Source organism: Thalassophryne amazonica, chromosome 6 (assembly GCF_902500255.1).
Source record: "Thalassophryne amazonica chromosome 6, fThaAma1.1, whole genome shotgun sequence".
NCBI lineage: Eukaryota > Metazoa > Chordata > Actinopteri > Batrachoidiformes > Batrachoididae > Thalassophryne > Thalassophryne amazonica.
In genome coordinates this window covers 111336035-111354309 of record NC_047108.1, presented here as the reverse complement: position 1 = coordinate 111354309, position 18275 = coordinate 111336035, and the positions used below count along the sequence as shown (strand labels likewise).

General features: G+C 43.6%; 1 protein-coding gene across 1 annotated transcript; it reads right to left on the bottom strand.

The window, feature by feature from the left end:
- Positions 1-1349: 1349 nt before the first annotated feature.
- tpk2 (thiamin pyrophosphokinase 2) lies at positions 1350-17518 on the bottom strand. Its single transcript, XM_034173139.1, has 8 exons — positions 17338-17518; positions 16224-16465; positions 15419-15482; positions 15208-15338; positions 7043-7161; positions 4191-4323; positions 3747-3843; positions 1350-3671 (listed from the first exon to the last, which is right to left on the bottom strand). The coding sequence occupies exons 1-8, from the start codon at positions 17405-17407 to the stop codon at positions 3625-3627; spliced, it is 903 nt and encodes a 300-aa protein (XP_034029030.1). The 5' UTR covers positions 17408-17518; the 3' UTR covers positions 1350-3624.
- Between the last annotated feature and the right edge of the window lie 757 nt (positions 17519-18275).

The following is an 18275-nucleotide window of genomic DNA, read 5'->3' as shown; positions in this document are numbered from 1 at the left end:
CACTTCTCCAGACCGTGTCCCACCTGCCCATTTGACATGTTTAGTTACATACAGAGTGAGAAGCTGCTGGATCTGTACAGTCCTTTAAGCACCGACCCTCCCTGTGTCAGTGGCCTCAGGTCAGATAGATAGATAGATAAGAACTTTATTAATCCCGAAGGAAATTGCATTTGGCCTGCTGCTCATAAAACATCAATCATACAACAAATAAATAACTAAAATAGATGACAAAAATACAATAACATTACATTAAAAACAGTCAGTCAGTTGTAAAACTGACAGACTATAAAGTTATACAAACATAAAAAGACAAGACTCTCTTGCTAGATCAGAGTGTTGTGCAATCTAATGGCACGAGGCACAAAGGACTTCCTCAGTCTGTCTGTGGTGCAGCGCTGGGACAGCAGTCTGCCGCTGAACACACTCCTCTCTCTGAAGGCCTCGTATAGAGGGTGTGAGGCATTGTTCAGAATTGCCTTGAACCGGGACAGAGTCCTCTGCTCAACCACATCTTCCACTGGAGCCAGCTTCAGTCCCACCACTGACCCAGCCTTTTTAATGATCTTATTCAGGCGGGAGATGTTCTTCTTACTGGTGCTGCACCAACAGACCACAGCATAGAGGAGAGTACTCGCCACTACTGACTGATAAAACATGTACAGAAGTTTAGAGCAGATGTTAAATGAGCCCAGCTTTCGGAGAAAGTACAGCCTAGACTGACTGACCAGCTTCTTGTCCAACACTACTCCCAGGTACTTATAAGATGGTACCATCTCCACATCACTTCCCTCTATGCGTACCGGCTGAGGCATTGGAGACTTCTTTCTGAAGTCCAGAACCATTTCCTTAATTTTCTGAACATTCAGCTGGAGCTGATTCTTTTGGCACCAAACCACAAAATCCTCCACCAACTGCCTATACTGTCTGTCCTCTCCCTCTCTGATGCAGGCCACAATAGCTGTATCATCTGAAAACTTCTGTATATGGCAAGTTGCAGTGTTATGGCGGAAGTCAGATGTATACAGTGTGAATAGAGCAGGAGACAGTACTGTCCCCTGGGGGGCTCCCACACTGCAGCTCAGGGTACTGGAGATGTTTTGTCCCATGCGGACATACTGCGGCCTGTTATTTAAATAGTCCATAATCCAGGACACAAGGAGTGGCTCCACAGCCATTCCAATAAGCTTCTCCTGCAGCAGGTGAGGCTGAATAGTATTAAAAGCACAGGAGAAATAAAAAAATAGCACCCTCACAGTGCAGCCTCCTTTGTCCAGGTATGAGAGGGTGTGATGGAGAAGGTAGAGGACAGCGTCCTCCACCCCCCCCCTCTCTCTGTATGCAAACTGGAGAGGATCTTGGACATGCTGTACCTGTGGCTTCAGCAACTGCAGCACTAACCTCTCCAAGGTCTTCATTATATGAGAGGTCAGTGCTACAGGGCGATAATCATTATTGTCCCTGGAATGCCTGACCTTAGGTAGTGGGACAATACAAGATGTTTTCCAGAGGGAGGGGACACGTCCCAGCTGCAGGCTCAGGTTAAAGAGATACTGGAGAGGATTCCCAAGCTCGTTTGCACAAGCTCTCAGCAGCCTGGGACACACATTATCTGGACCGGCTGCTTTCCTGATGTTTAACCTCTGCAGCTCCCTCCTCACCTGATGTTCTGTGATATAAAGGAGAGCTGAACGGGAGGGGGCGTGTGAAGTAGGTGGAGGGCAGTTATTCCCCATGACGGAAGGAGTAGTGGGGGATATCTGTCCCTTACCATAACTCAATGGAGGGACTCCAGCAGCCTCTGGACCCCCCATAGGAAGGGATGTGAGAACTGGTCGTGGGGAGGACACAGTGATGGGCTGGCCAGTACCAACATTGGAAACAGGGAGAACAGGGGCATCACTGAACCTGTTGAAAAATGCGTTCAGTTCATCAGCTCTCTCTACTCTCTCCCCAACCAACCCAGCCACCTTTTTGCACCCTGTTATTGTTTTCATTCCTTCCCACACTTCTCTGATGTTGTTTTCTCTCAGTTTCCCCTCAGCCTTCTTCTTGTAGCTCATTTTAGCTGTCTTTAAACAGGCCTTCACCTCCTTCTGCACCCTTTTCATCTCCTCCTTATCCTTTGTTTTGAACGCTCTCTTTTTCTTGTTCAAAACCCCCTTCACCTCCCCTGTGATCCAGGGTTTATTATTTGCAAAAGAGTTCACTGTTTTGGTGGGCACAACGATGTCCATACAGAAACTCACATAATCCGACACTGAGTAGCTCCTTCAATGTCCTCTCCATACTGTTCTAACAGCGTGCACCAGTCAGTGCTGTCAAAACAGTCCCTGAGCTTTTCCTCCACCTCCGGTGTCCACCTCCTCACAGCCCGTGTTGTTACTGGTTGCCTCTTCACAAGAGGTGTATATGTGGCTGTAGGGAAATCAAGATGTGATCCGATTTGCCGAGAGGAGGGAGGGGCGTAGCCTGATAGGCATCTTTAACGTTAACATACAACAAATCAATAATATTGTCACCGCGTGTGGGACAGTCCACATACTGATGCATTGCTGGCAGCGAGGAATCCAGGGTGACATGATTAAAGTCCCCTGAGATGACCACCAGTGCCTCTGGATGCCGCGATTGAAGCTCTGCAACTGCACCGACCACTGCCTCCACCGCTGTTTCCATCTTCGCTCTCGGTGGAATTTAAACACAGACAGCCAGGATGTGCGTAAACTCCTGAGGTAAGTAGTATGGCCGGATGCTAACGGCTAACAGCTCATAGTCTCTGCAGCATAGTATCTTTTTTATGGTAAAGTGTCCAGGGTTACACCACCTATTGTTAATATACAATATGAGGCCTCCCCCTTTACTTTTCCCACACGCCACAGTGTCTCTGTCAGCGCGCACCAAGGAAAAGCCGGTTAGCTTCACATTAGCATCAGGTATGCTGTTGGTTAACCATGTCTCTGTCAGCATAATCAGACAGCACTCCCGGTAAATCCTTTGGCATCTGACCAGCGCAGAAAGTTCATCTGCCTTGTTTGTTAAGGCATTTACATTTCCCATAATCACAGATGGGACTGATGGTTTATAGCGCCGCTTCCGTTCTTTTTTAGCGATAGCTCTCGCCTTACACTTCACACCGGCATGAGTCCCTCTGTAACTTCTTCTCAACTCCCTGGGAATGTTGTGTCTTATTCCAGCCTTCCTTTCCTTCAAAGCTAGGAGTTCAGATCTTAAAAACACAATTTTATGAGGTTTAGAGTCCCCCCTCTCGTACTCCAAAACATACAAAGCAGCAGACCGGCAGCCCGTCTGTTGCAGAGGCGCCATCTTGTCACTAGAGGAGCTTAAAATCCACAAAAAAACAAAAAAAACAACGCAGTGGTACAAACACAGTCAACAATACAACGAATAATTCACATGAATAAATAAAGACAAAAATAAACCATGTTGTTTGGGGCCCCTAAATGCCTTGGCACGGCCCTGGGCACACCTCCGATAAAACCATCCGACTGGTACAGTCCTGCTGTCGTCTGGTGAAGCCTTTCGGTGTGGCTAATGTTTGTCAGGAGCAGGGGAAACTGGACCACATGAACACCGTGCGGCATCAGAGGCACCATTCTTAACTTCATCCTATAAACCATGATGCAGCGCCGCCACAAAATCCTGATAAAACGGCTCTGAAATGAAAAGCAGAAAATGAGCAGCCATTAAAATAAGTCAAGTGAAGCTGACTGACAGACAGAGATACACACCTGTGTCTGGATCAATAAACGAATGCCGGATGAGGAAGTCCAGGACCACCAAGGCAGAGTTGGGTTTGAACTCATCAGTGGCCAGAAGCTCCTTCACCTGAAACTCAGACAGGTTAATGTTCTGTGTTCAGACCCGCTCTCTGCATCATGTCAGACTCGTTATGGTTCCTGTCAAATAAGTTCCAGATCTTTAATTTGGTGATTGTTCAATGAAACACGGATAACTGTCCGAATACTTTTGGTCCCTTTGAGTTTGACGGGCCGTGCCAAAAGTCATTCTGACAGAGCCGAGCTCATCACTCTCAGATATTTTCTTGTAACTTGAATAAACTGCGACAGTTTGAGTAAGTCGCTGACATCCAAACACTTTGGGCTGAAATAAAACTTGGTGCTTAGAAACTGTTCTCAGCAAATTACGGACCCCGAACCAGGCAAAACACCAACCTCACTGACTGGCAACAGGCAGAAGTCTTGCACCTCCCCGTCTCCAATTCTGGGCTTGAAGCCAACAGGAAGTCGTAAATCAAAGACAAACTGGCTTTCTGGAAAGACCCCCTCATCATCCTCGTAGGTGTAGCTGGAATCAGAGTTCAAGACTGATGAACTAAAGACTAATTATCTGTAGAAGTAAAGGAATTAACGCTGAATGTTCCAAAGGTTTGTCCGCATAAAAACTTTTTTGTCATAACAGATTTCTAGCATTCCCAACAGTGACCCAAAACTGACCCTGAACAGATCCAACAGTGACCCAAAACTGACCCTGAACAGATCCAACAGTGATCCATCAAGGAGTTAATTGGGGCTTGGCTTTCGTCCCCCAGGCTGTCATGCTTTCCTCCTCACTGAGGTAGGTGGTAGTAGAGGAGCCGTGTTCGGTTTTGTCTCCAGCCACCCGTCCATGTAGCTGGTTGTGCTGGGTTACACTGCGACCAGCATCACGACCAATGCTGACCCTGATCTGACAGCTGCAACATTTTGGTTGTGTGGTGTGTTTCATAATGCATAGGTGAGTGTTGAGGATACCACTTTCTGGAGAAGGCCAAGGATGATATTTGTTCCATTCAAAAAATATAAAAACATTAATTATTTGTTTTATATAATGACTAAAATAGATCCTTGTCATTTGATATTTTATTAATTTATAAACAGAAAAGGGACTTACATTTTAGTGTTCCACTGCCGTTAATGTCCAAATTGTAACGTGTAGTCCAGTCATGTTGTGCACTGACTTCAGACTTCCACAAAACAAAAAAAAAAAAGACTTTGTATAGTTCCTCAGTCCAGCCAAAAATCACATCAGCTTTTCATCTGTACACCTATTCATGCATCCAGGTGGATTTTGTGTTTGTGTGTTACAAGAATTAGCAGCGTCAGTTAGATCAATCAATTCATCGTGTCGTAGTCCCCTGTGCGCGTGCGCGCACACATGCAATCGGGTCGGCGCTTGTGCGCGCGTGTACTATCAAAAAAAGACTGTACATCCTCACTGCAGCAAAAAAAAAAAAAATCATGTCAGCAATTAGTTCAGCTTTTCATTCTTTCTTTCTGCTAACAGCCTGCAGACAGCACGGTGGATTTGTTTTGTGTGGATGTGCGTGCATGAACAGGCGCGCGCATGTGCATGCACAAGCATGCGTGCGTGCAGAGTTGAATGGTATCAAACATATGGAACCAAATTTGCACTCTAAATGCAATGCAACACAAATGGGATGAATTAATCCATGTCATGTGATCAGAGGTATCAAATCCAGTTTCAGAAAGTAAAAACCCTCCCACGTGTTGCTTCTACCTGTGCCCCTAAAACAGGTGAGCTCAATAATTAGCTCATCCACCTGCCTGAAGAGCTGAACTAATTACAATCAGCTGGTTTATTGAGAAGATGGAACAAATATGTGGCTGGACTTTTACTTTCTGAAGCTGGAGTTGACACCTCTGCATGTGACATACAAAGCACCAATCAAATGACAAGGATCCACTCAGCTGTTATATAATTATTTTTGAGAGGCGGAGATGGACTGGCTTTAGGTCTTTGTGGTTGCCATCCAGGACCCGAGGCAGTTGTGTAGTGTGGTGGATGTGGTGAAGCCCGACACCAGTGCAGCTCCAAGACTTGACTTGCTATGAGAGAGGATCAGGATGCTGCTGCTGCTGGGAAATAAAGTGCTAAACAAGAAGAAGTAAAGCCTGGTTCACACGGCAAATTAATTAGGCCAATATCAGACCCGATCTTCCCCTTCGACAATCTTAAGGACGCCCCGACAATTGTGATGATGCTAAAGATAATCTTATCAGATATTCCTGCCATGTGTGGTATGTTCAGAGTGTTCCGATCTGCTCAGAAGGGTGTCAGGGGTGCTCCGATCGCAAATCGGGGATATTAAACATGTTGGATTGTCTTGGCCCGATATCGCAGCGTGTTGTGTCCCTCGACCACAAACCAGCACACAGCCTGCTGAATGTGACGTGTAGCCAATCAGAAAGCGAGGTGATGGATGCACAGAGCAGAAAATAAATTCAAAACAGCTGTTTGGACTTACCAGTGGTCGCGCTGTCTCCACTCCTTTAAAGAACACATTTTCTTTTTCTGTCATTTTCCCCCTCTGTTTTAAATAGTCCACAAACTGTCTCCGTCTGTTTACTCAGAAGTCATGTTTAATCTCGAGAGATTTTGAGAGATTTCCTGTCTGACCTGGGAATGTTCGTGTGTGAAATCTGTTGGTGTGTGGTGTGTGTTGTTTTTACCGTGTGGCTGAACACCTCACACTGTACCATCAAACCTGTCAGCTCTATGATTTTTTTTATCTCCATGTGTGTGGTCTCTCAGGTTTTGGAAACCTACAGATAATTTTAAAATCCTGCCGTGTGAACCAGGCATAAAAGGAAAAATAAGAAACTGACAGAAAGTAGGTCATTAAGTCTGAGAAGCTATTACTTGATAAAAATAAAGTACAAATGAGACGACAACTTGGTGCATGATTAAGAAGACATGAAACATTAAAATGATTGAGGATTAACACCCCGAGTCTGTCTACATGAAGTGATTTTTTTTAATGTCAAAGAAATGAATTCAATTGATAATACTGCGCTATTTGATGCTGGCCCGATGTCTTAGTGGTTAGCACTGTTGCCTCGTAGCTCGAAGGTCATGGGATCGCTCCCCACCTGTGTGTCTACATATGGATATGGCCCTGCAATGGACTGGCGACCCTCCTCTCTAGGCTCCAGGCCCCTGTGACCCTTGAGTGGACTAAGCGGGTACAGAAGATGAATGAATGCAGTGTTTGAACCACACTGACCTCACGGAGCCGACAGGACGTGCTGTCTCAGCGAGGTCTGCTGGGATGCAGGCTTCCTCCTGGCACTCCTTGATCACAGTGTGTCTGATGCCAACTCTGGCTGCCAGACCACCTGCCACCTTCAGAGACACAACAATCAGCCACTGACAGCAAATGCAGGAGGTGAATGCTGCTAAAACTTAACATAAAACCAAGAGAAACTTAGGGAACAAGACAGACTTAAGGACTCCAGTCCTGAGTTTCAGGATTTGTAAGACGGGTTGGACTTGAATACTGATGACTTGGACTCAAGGATTAACACATGTGTAGTCAAAAATTGGACAACAGGACTTTTTTTCATGTAAAGTAAATAAGTCCACCCACCACTTTAATCATATCTTAGATCTTGTTCTGACTTATGGTATGGAAATAGAAGACTTAACAGTATTCCCTGAAAACTCCCTTCTGTCTGATCATTTCTTAATAACATTTACATTTACTCTGATGGACTACCCAGCAGTAGGGAATAAGTTTCATTACACTAGAAGTCTTTCAGAAAGCGCTGTAACTAGGTTTAAGGATATGATTCCTTCTTTATGTTCTCTAATGCCATATACCAACACAGTGCAGAGTAGCTACCTAAACTCTGTTCGGGAGATAGAGTATCTCGTCAATAGTTTTACATCCTCATTGAAGACAACTTTGGATGCTGTAGCTCCTCTGAAAAAGAGAGCTTTAAATCAGAAGTGTCTGACTCCGTGGTATAACTCGCAAACTCGTAGCTTAAAGCAGATAACCCGTAAGTTGGAGAGGAAATGGCGTCTCACTAATTTAGAAGATCTTCACTTAGCCTGGAAAAAGAGTCTGTTGCTCTATAAAAAGCCCTCCGTAAAGCTAGGACATCTTTCTACTCATCACTAAGGAAGCGTAGCCCTAAACAGAAGCCCCGTGTACACCGTCAACCCGTTCACATCTCTAACCGTTTTTCCCCACTCGACGATACACTCGCCGAGGATCAAACTCTGGTTATTGGCGACTCTGTTTTGAGAAATGTGAAGTTAGCGACACCAGCAACCATTGTCAATTGTCTTCCGGGGGCCAGAGCAGGCGACATCGAAGGACATTTGAAATTGCTGGCTAAGGCTAAGCGTAAATTTGGTAAGATTGTAATTCACGTCGGCAGTAATGACACTCGGTTACGCCAATCGGAGGTCACTAAAATTAACATTGAATCGGTGTGTAACTTTGCAAAAACAATGTCGGACTCTGTTGTTTTCTCTGGGCCCCTCCCCAATCAGACCGGGAGTGACATGTTTAGCCGCATGTTCTCCTTGAATTGCTGGCTGTCTGAGTGGTGTCCAAAAAATGAGGTGGGCTTCATTGATAATTGGCAAAGCTTCTGGGGAAAACCTGGTCTTGTTAGGAGAGACGGCATCCATCCCACTTTAGAGGGAGCAGCTCTCATTTCTAGAAATCTGGCCAATTTTTTGGGATCCTCCAAACTGTGACTGTCTAGCGTTGGGACCAGGAGGCAGAACTGTGGTCTTATACACCTCTCTGCAGCTTCTCTCCCCCTGCCATCCCCCTATTACCCCATCCACGTAGAGACGGTGCCTGCTCCCAGACCACCAATAACTAGCAAAAATCTATTTAAGCATAAAAATTCAAAAAGAAAAAATAATATAGCACCTTCAATTGCACCACAGACTAAAACAGTTAAATGTGGTCTATTAAACATTAGGTCTCTTTCTTCTAAGTCCCTGTTGGTAAATGATATAATAATTGATCAACGTATTGATTTATTCTGCCTAACAGAAACTTGGTTACAGCAGGATGAATATGTTAGTTTAAATGAGTCAACACCCCCGAGTCACACTAACTGTCAGAATGCTCGTAGCACGGGCCGGGGCGGAGGATTAGCAGCAATCTTCCATTCCAGCTTATTAATTAATCAAAAACCTAGACAGAGCTTTAATTCATTTGAAAGCTTGTCTCTTAGTCTTGTCCATCCAAATTGGAAGTCCCAAAAACCAGTTTTATTTGTTATTATCTATCGTCCACCTGGTCATTACTGTGAGTTTCTCTGTGAATTTTCAGACCTTTTGTCTGACTTAGTGCTTAGCTCAGATAAGATAATTATAGTGGGCGATTTTAACATCCACACAGATGCTGAGAATGACAGCCTCAACACTGCATTTAATCTATTATTAGACTCTATCGGCTTTGCTCAAAAAGTAAATGAGTCCACCCACCACTTTAATCATATTTTAGATCTTGTTCTGACTTATGGTATGGAAATAGAAGACTTAACAGTATTCCCTGAAAACTCCCTTTTGTCTGATCATTTTTTAATAACATTTACATTTACCCTGATGGACTACCCTGCAGTGGGGAATAAGTTTCATTACACTAGAAGTCTTTCAGAAAGCGCTGTAACTAGGTTTAAGGATATGATTCCTTCTTTATGTTCTCTAATGTCATATACCAACACAGAGCAGAGTAGCTACCTAAACTCTGTAAGGGAGTTAGAGTATCTTGTCAATAGTTTTACATCCTCATTGAAGACAACTTTGGATGCTGTAGCTCCTCTGAAAAAGAGAGCTTTAAATCAGAAGTGTCTGACTCCGTGGTATAACTCACAAACTCGTAGCTTAAAGCAGATAACCCGTAAGTTGGAGAGGAAATGGCGTCTCACTAATTTAGAAGATCTTCACTTAGCCTGGAAAAAGAGTTTGTTGCTCTATAAGAAAGCCCTTCGTGAAGCTAGGACATCTTTCTACTCATCACTAATTGAAGAAAATAAGAACAACCCCAGGTTTCTTTTCAGCACTGTAGCCAGGCTGACAAAGAGTCAGAGCTCTATTGAGCTGAGTATTCCATTAACTTTAACTAGTAATGACTTCATGACTTTCTTTGCTAACAAAATTTTGACTATTAGAGAAAAAATTACTCATAACCATCCCAAAGATGTATCGTTATCTTTGGCTGCTTTCAGTGATGCCGGTATTTGGTTAGACTCTTTCTCTCCGATTGTTCTGTCTGAGTTATTTTCATTAGTTACTTCATCCAAACCATCAACATGCTTATTAGACCCCATTCCTGCCAGGCTGCTCAAGGAAGTCCTACCATTATTTAATGCTTCAATCTTAAATATGATCAATCTATCTTTGTTAGTTGGTTATGTACCACAGGCCTTTAAGGTGGCAGTAATTAAACCATTACTTAAAAAGCCATCACTTGACCCAGCTATCTTAGCTAATTATAGGCCAATCTCCAACCTTCCTTTTCTCTCAAAGATTCTTGAGAGGGTAGTTGTAAAACAGCTAACTGATCACCTGCAGAGGAATGGTCTATTTGAAGAGTTTCAGTCAGGTTTTAGAATTCATCATAGTACAGAAACAGCATTAGTGAAGGTTACAAATGATCTTCTTATGGCTTCGGACAGTGGACTTATCTCTGTGCTTGGTCTGTTGGACCTCAGTGCTGCTTTTGATACTGTTGACCATAAAATTTTATTACAGAGATTAGAGCATGTCATAGGTATTAAAGGCATTGCGCTGCGGTGGTTTGAATCATATTTGTCTAATAGATTACAGTTTGTTCATGTAAATGGGGAATCTTCTTCACAGACTAAAGTTAATTATGGAGTTCCACAAGGTTCTGTGCTAGGACCAATTTTATTCACTTTATACATGCTTCCCTTGGGCAGTATTATTAGACGGTATTGCTTAAATTTTCATTGTTACGCAGATGATACCCAGCTTTATCTATCCATGAAGCCAGAGGATACGCACCAATTAGCTAAACTGCAGGATTGTCTTACAGACATAAAGACATGGATGACCTCTAATTTCCTGCTTTTAAACTCAGATAAAACTGAAGTTATTGTACTTGGCCCCACAAATCTTAGAAGCATGGTGTCTAACCAGATCGTTACTCTGGATGGCATTTCCCTGATCTCTAGTAATACTGTGAGAAATCTTGGAGTTATTTTTGATCAGGATATGTCATTCAAAGCGCATATTAAACAAATATGTAGGACTGCCTTTTTGCATTTACGCAATATCTCTAAAATCAGAAAGGTCTTGTCTCAGAGTGATGCTGAAAAACTAATTCATGCATTTGTTTCCTCTAGGCTGGACTATTGTAATTCATTATTATCAGGTTGTCCTAAAAGTTCCCTAAAAAGCCTTCAGTTGGTTCAGAATGCTGCAGCTAGAGTACTGACGGGGACTAGCAGGAGAGAGCATATCTCACCCGTGTTGGCCTCCCTTCATTGGCTTCCTGTTAATGCTAGAATAGAATTTAAAATTCTTCTTCTTACTTATAAGGTTTTGAATAATCAGGTCCCATCTTATCTTAGGGACCTCATAGTACCATATTACCCCATTAGAGCGCTTCGCTCTCAGACTGCGGGCTTACTTGTAGTTCCTAGGGTTTGTAAGAGTAGAATGGGAGGCAGAGCCTTCAGCTTTCAGGCTCCTCTCCTGTGGAACCAGCTCCCAATTCAGATCAGGGAGACAGATACCCTCTCTACTTTTAAGATTAGGCTTAAAACTTTCCTTTTCGCTAAGGCTTATAGTTAGGGCTGGATCGGGTGACCCTGGACCATCCCTTGGTTATGTTGCTTTAGACGTAGACTGTGTTTCATAATTATTGTATGGCCTTGCCTTGCAATGTGGAGCGCCTTGGGGCAACTGTTTGTTGTGATTTGGCGCTATACAAGAAAAAAGTTGATTGATTGATTGATTGACTAATTGAAGAAAATAAGAACAACCCCAGGTTTCTTTTCAGCACTGTAGCCAGGCTGACAAAGAGTCAGAGCTCTATTGAGCTGAGTATTCCATTAACTTTAACTAGTAATGACTTCATGACTTTCTTTGCTAACAAAATTTTAACTATTAGAGAAAAAATTACTCATAACCATCCCAAAGACGTATCGTTATCTTTGGCTGCTTTCAGTGATGCCAGTATTTGGTTAGACTCTTTCTCTCCGATTGTTCTGTCTGAGTTATTTTCATTAGTTACTTCATCCAAACCATCAACATGTTTATTAGACCCCATTCCTACCAGGCTGCTCAAGGAAGCCCTACCATTATTTAATGCTTCGATCTTAAATATGATCAATCTATCTTTGTTAGTTGGCTATGTACCACAGGCTTTTAAGGTGGCAGTAATTAAACCATTACTTAAAAAGCCATCACTTGACCCAGCTATCTTAGCTAATTATAGGCCAATCTCCAACCTTCCTTTTCTCTCAAAAATTCTTGAAAGGGTAGTTGTAAAACAGCTAACTGATCATCTGCAGAGGAATGGTCTATTTGAAGAGTTTCAGTCAGGTTTTAGAATTATAGTACAGAAACAGCATTAGTGAAGGTTACAAATGATCTTCTTATGGCCTCGGACAGTGGACTCATCTCTGTGCTTGTTCTGTTAGACCTCAGTGCTGCTTTTGATACTGTTGACCATAAAATTTTATTACAGAGATTAGAGCATGCCATAGGTATTAAAGGCACTGCGCTGCGGTGGTTTGAATCATATTTGTCTAATAGATTACAATTTGTTCATGTAAATGGGGAATCTTCTTCACAGACTAAAGTTAATTATGGAGTTCCACAAGGTTCTGTGCTAGGACCAATTTTATTCACTTTATACATGCTTCCCTTAGGCAGTATTATTAGACGGTATTGCTTAAATTTTCATTGTTACGCAGATGATACCCAGCTTTATCTATCCATGAAGCCAGAGGACACACACCAATTAGCTAAACTGCAGGATTGTCTTACAGACATAAAGACATGGATGACCTCTAATTTCCTGCTTTTAAACTCAGATAAAACTGAAGTTATTGTACTTGGCCCCACAAATCTTAGAAACATGGTGTCTAACCAGATCCTTACTCTGGATGGCATTACCCTGACCTCTAGTAATACTGTGAGAAATCTTGGAGTCATTTTTGATCAGGATATGTCATTCAAAGCGCATATTAAACAAATATGTACGACTGCTTTTTTGCATTTACGCAATATCTCTAAAATCAGAAAGGTCTTGTCTCAGAGTGATGCTGAAAAACTAATTCATGCATTTATTTCCTCTAGGCTGGACTATTGTAATTCATTATTATCAGGTTGTCCTAAAAGTTCCCTAAAAAGCCTTCAGTTAATTCAAAATGCTGCAGCTAGAGTACTGACGGGGACTAGAAGGAGAGAGCATATCTCACCCATATTGGCCTCTCTTCATTGGCTTCCTGTTAATTCTAGAATAGAATTTAAAATTCTTCTTCTTACTTATAAGGTTTTGAATAATCAGGTCCCATCTTATCTTAGGGACCTCATAGTACCATATCACCCCAATAGAGCGCTTCGCTCTCAGACTGCAGGCTTACTTGTAGTTCCTAGGGTTTGTAAGAGTAGAATGGGAGGCAGAGCCTTCAGCTTTCAGGCTCCTCTCCTGTGGAACCAGCTCCCAATTCAGATCAGGGAGACAGACACCCTCTCTACTTTTAAGATTAGGCTTAAAACTTTCCTTTTTGCTAAAGCTTATAGTTAGGGCTGGATCAGGTGACCCTGAACCATCCCTTAGTTATGCTGCTATAGACGTAGACTGCTGGGGAGTTCCCATGATGCACTGTTTCTTTCTCTTTTTGCTCTGTATGCACCACTCTGCATTTAATCATTAGTGATCGATCTCTGCTCCCCTCCACAGCATGTCTTTTTCCTGGTTCTCTCCCTCAGCCCCAACCAGTCCCAGCAGAAGACTGCCCCTCCCTGAGCCTGGTTCTGCTGGAGGTTTCTTCCTGTTAAAAGGGAGTTTTTCCTTCCCACTGTAGCCAAGTGCTTGCTCACAGGGGGTCGTTTTGACCGTTGGGGTTTTACATAATTATTGTATGGCCTTGCCTTACAATATAAAGCGCCTTGGGGCAACTGTTTGTTGTGATTTGGCGCTATATAAAAAAATTGATTGATTGATTGATTAAGGGGACATAATAATTTGGTGATATTTAGAACTAATTATCTTCTTAAAGCGTGGCAGCGGTGATGTCACCGCTCAGACGGACTGACTGACAAACAACCAATCCCTCTGAACATTGTCCACGCACATGTGGGGTCAATTCCAGGTGTGTGTGTGTCCTTGAACACCACCCGTCATCTGCATCACACCAGTCCACCCGGCGATAGACGGGTACGGGCTTGACCAGGAAACCAACCTGTGATGGGAGTCCAGGGGCGATCACGATCACCTCAGAGCCCGTGACGTCTCCGCTGAATCAATGATGAACTCATAAATGATTAATAAATTATTGCTGACCTCTGAGCACGTGTTCACGGTACTCCACGATGCTGTCCAAACTCGACAGGTACAAATTTGGAGTTGTCAAATTAATAATACCAATTGCTTTTATTAATTAACCAATTTATTTTTTATTTTGCTGTGTTCCACTGCATTCGAAGTATTTTATGTGTGTGTGTCCTGGCAAAGGCGTCATTCTGTATCCAGGGACGCAAAGTCGGAGGAAACAGGAAACATGCAGGGCAGGAGCCCTCCAGGGTGACCCCTGACGCAAAGGAACCGTCAAGACAGAAAGCAAAACAGAAAACGGAGCAATTTGAAAATTCTGACGAAGCGCCAGCTACAGGAACGAAACTGTACGACGGCTAAACGATGTATCAGAAATTCAACGTAAGTCCAGATTTCTTGTTTCGTTTTGGCTTCGGTGTCCAACGTTAGTGCCGTGTGACTGCGGCTTTAGGAAGGAATAAAGATGACCCGGTGCTTCTGAAGATGGTTGTCAGTAATTAGTCAGCTGGTTTATACGGTCTGAGACTCTGACGAGTCCATCAGACTGAAGGCGCTGAAGAAATATTCATTGTTGTTATTTATTTATGAAGCATCATAAACTAAATATTATCTGTGATGTCACTGAGGTTTACATTATTACAACAATAACTATCAACAGTGTGCGTAAGAGCCAAAAACCTTATTCAGAAAAAAATCTGTCCAAAAAATGAACAACAACAAAAAGAACAGATCAGAGCACGATTCTGAATATGCGCAGAACAATTAGTAAGAGAAGACACAAAATTAACAGGAACAAATGAGTCATTCAGCGGTGTAATGTTTGTCTGTCCATGCTAACGGTGGGCTCACTGTAACATCAACCGTACGCAACTGCATCACAGCCTCACCAGGTTGTCCAGTCGTCCGGGGTAGGTGGGCTTTGTGGCGGCGCGCCGTGCCAGCCACATGAAGACGTCTCCAGCTTCACTGACGATGTAACCATTAATATGGACTCCATATCGCTTCACCCCAAAGAGACCTGTGGACAGATGACCGTCAGCTGATGGACCACTGCTCCTCAGTTTGGGACTTTATGGTTCCGTGGCTCCCAAAACTTACTTGTAGCTGCTCTCTCCATCCACATCAAAGGAGCATCCGAGAACTTCGGCATGACAGGAAATTTCTGTCAGGAGAAAACCATTTGAATTTACAGGTGGTGAGGACATCAAAAACACACAATGTCAAATCAGATACCATGACAATTGATTAAATAAACCTATAAAATGTTGGGATGGTACATGGTTTCATTTCACTTGTTCATATTCATCCATTCCTGCATTTAAAGGCTGAAACAGCCCAAAAAAAAGGTGGGAGCCATTTAGAGTAATTAATGAGATAAAAAAATTAAATGACAAAGACATTTCAAACAGTCCCGTGAGACGGGTGTCCTGACCAGGGTGGACCCCACCTAATGCCCGAAGACTGCTAGACTCAATGAGACCCGTCTTACCTCGTCTCTCCATCCTCTCACCATTCACCATTCCTCTCACCTGGTTTCTGACTCAATGAGACTTGTGTCACCTCGTCTCTGTCCTCAGAAAGCTCACTAGGTGTCACCTGGTTGTTGACTCAATGGAACCTGTCTCACCTCGTCTCTCCATGCTGTCACAGTTCACTGAGCGTCACCTGGTTGTTGACTCAATGGAACCTGTCTCACCTCGTCTCTCCGTGCTGTCACAGTTCACTAAGCGTCACCTGGTGTTTGACTCAATGGGACCCGTCTCACCTCGTCTCTCCGTCCTCTCACAGTTCACTGAGCGTCACCTGGTTTTGGACTCAACGGGACCTGTCTCACCTCGTCTCTCCGTCCTCTCACAGTTCACTGAGCGTCACCCGGTTTTGAACTCAATGAGACCTGTCTCACCTCATCCCTCCATCCTCTCAGACATCTGACAGAGTCCTCCTGTCTCACGGCTCGCAGGACAGCATCCACAGCCTCGGAGCGCTTTCTGTAGGAGTCCAGACTGCTGTGTAGCTCCACAGCACCCCCATGCGTCAGGGTGAACACACCCGGATATCGCGACAGCAGAGACGCGACCTGAGTTTGGATCCAGCCCACGTGGAGTCCACTAATCTCAAACCGCAGACAGCTAGCCCGACAGGAGCCTGTGAGGGACACAAAGGGTAGAGGTGGGCAGATCGATCCTAATATCGATACCAACACTGGTATTGATATTGAACGATCCTGGTGTAAAAAGATCGATACTCAAGCTTTTTTTCTTTCCCGCACGCACTGACTGCTGCGCATGCAGATTCATCAAAGTCTACTCTCTGTCTGTAAGAGCAGCGCTGCACTGTGTCACACAACACGGAGCAGCACACCCTTGTATTGTGGTTTGTCAGTCCTCTACCTCAGGAGATTTTGTTTTAAGTTTTTTTTTTTTTTTTTAACAAAAATGTCAATTGTGATAAAGTATTTTGTTGTCACTTACAATGTTTGGCAAAATTATATCCTAGGTCTTTTGGATCCTTTGGATCTCTGAAGCTTAAATATGAAAAAAGTATCGTATCTATATCGACGATACTGGGCCTGTATTTACTTGGTATCAGATCAATACCAAAATTCCCGGTATAGCCAACCTCTAAAAGGGACTGTGAAGTTTTCTTTGGGCAGAGCAGACTTTACCTCAGCGCCCTCTGGTGGTCAGACCTGGGCCGACGAATACATCGCCGAACTCAGTATACATTTGGTCACTTCTCAAAGGGGTCAGACTCGTCAATAAAGTAAATCTGATGTATTTAATGTTGATGTCAGGTCAGTGGGCTGTTAGATACCAAACCAAAGACCGCGCGCGCGTTTTCACCCAGCAGCCAGTCGCGGAAGTACGAATTCTCGCCGGAAGTGACGTATACCAGCGCCCTCCATTTATCTCTTTTAGGACATTTGTGTTGTTTTCCTCTTGTTTGATCTGTATTTATTTGAGCACTGCCATCGTGTCCACAGACTGTGACGTTTTCCACGTGTTTTTTTTTTTTACCTGCCGAGTAAAAGTTATTCATTCTGCCGAGCAGCTGTAAAACTTTATCTGTCCAGGCAGCGCGCGCCATGATGATAAAAGACCCGAAAAACAACAAACAAACACTCTGTATTTATATCCTGTTGCTTCTTCTTCGTCTTTTACTTCTGTCGTTATGTGATTTCTGGTCTGGTGGTCTTCTTCCCAGGATGACGCAGGACAATTAACATAAAGGGGCGTGTCTAAACGGCTACCGCTCGTCACTTGACAGCTCCCAGGGCCAATTGGCATTAAGGGACGTGTCTATACGCCTCCCAGTGAGACGTTAACCGCAAATCAGTGGTGGAAACCATAGACATTATATACGTAGACGCTTCATGGACTGGAGCTGACGTATCAGCCGGCTGCCATCTTGGATGGGTCCCTGTTGCGCCCCCAGTGCATTTGTTTGTACTGAGGAAGGTGTTTCCCCAACTACAATAATCCGTAACTCACCGAATTTTTACCCGATTTTCCCACGGTTTGCTTTGTTAGAAACAGCAGAGATTCAGTTACGATACAAGATGCTGTCACACATTAAAAATACGTACTTTCATGCTGAAAGACTTTGTCTCATGCTCTTTAACAAAGACATATGGTATGACATAGATAAATGTAGAAATTAATTTTAGAATTTAGTAAAGAAACAACTTTGAATTTTTCATTTGAATTTCTCTCTCTCTCTCTCTCTCTCTCTCTCTCTCTCTCTCTCTCTCTCTCTCTCTCTCTCTCTCTCTCTCTCTCTCTCTCTCTCACACACACACACACACACACACACACACACACACACACACACACACACACACACACACACACACACACACACACACACACACACACACACTTTTATTTCCTCTGCTTCACTCATCAGGTTTTGTCACGAAGATGAACATTTTTTCAAGGCCAGGAAAACAAAGTTC

What these genes read in the sequence shown, in the direction of transcription:
- tpk2 (XM_034173139.1), bottom strand. Translation starts at nt 17,407, where the DNA reads ATGGCGCGCGCTGCCTGGACAGATAAAGTTTTACAGCTGCTCGGCAGA. An exon ending in GAATAACTTTTACTCGGCAG is followed by an intron (nt 16,466 to 17,337) that starts GTAAAAAAAAAA and finishes TGTCCCTCACAG; the next exon opens with GCTCCTGTCGGGCTAGCTGT. An exon ending in GCCTGTTGCCAGTCAGTGAG is followed by an intron (nt 3,844 to 4,190) that starts GTTGGTGTTTTG and finishes TCTGAGTTTCAG; the next exon opens with GTGAAGGAGCTTCTGGCCAC.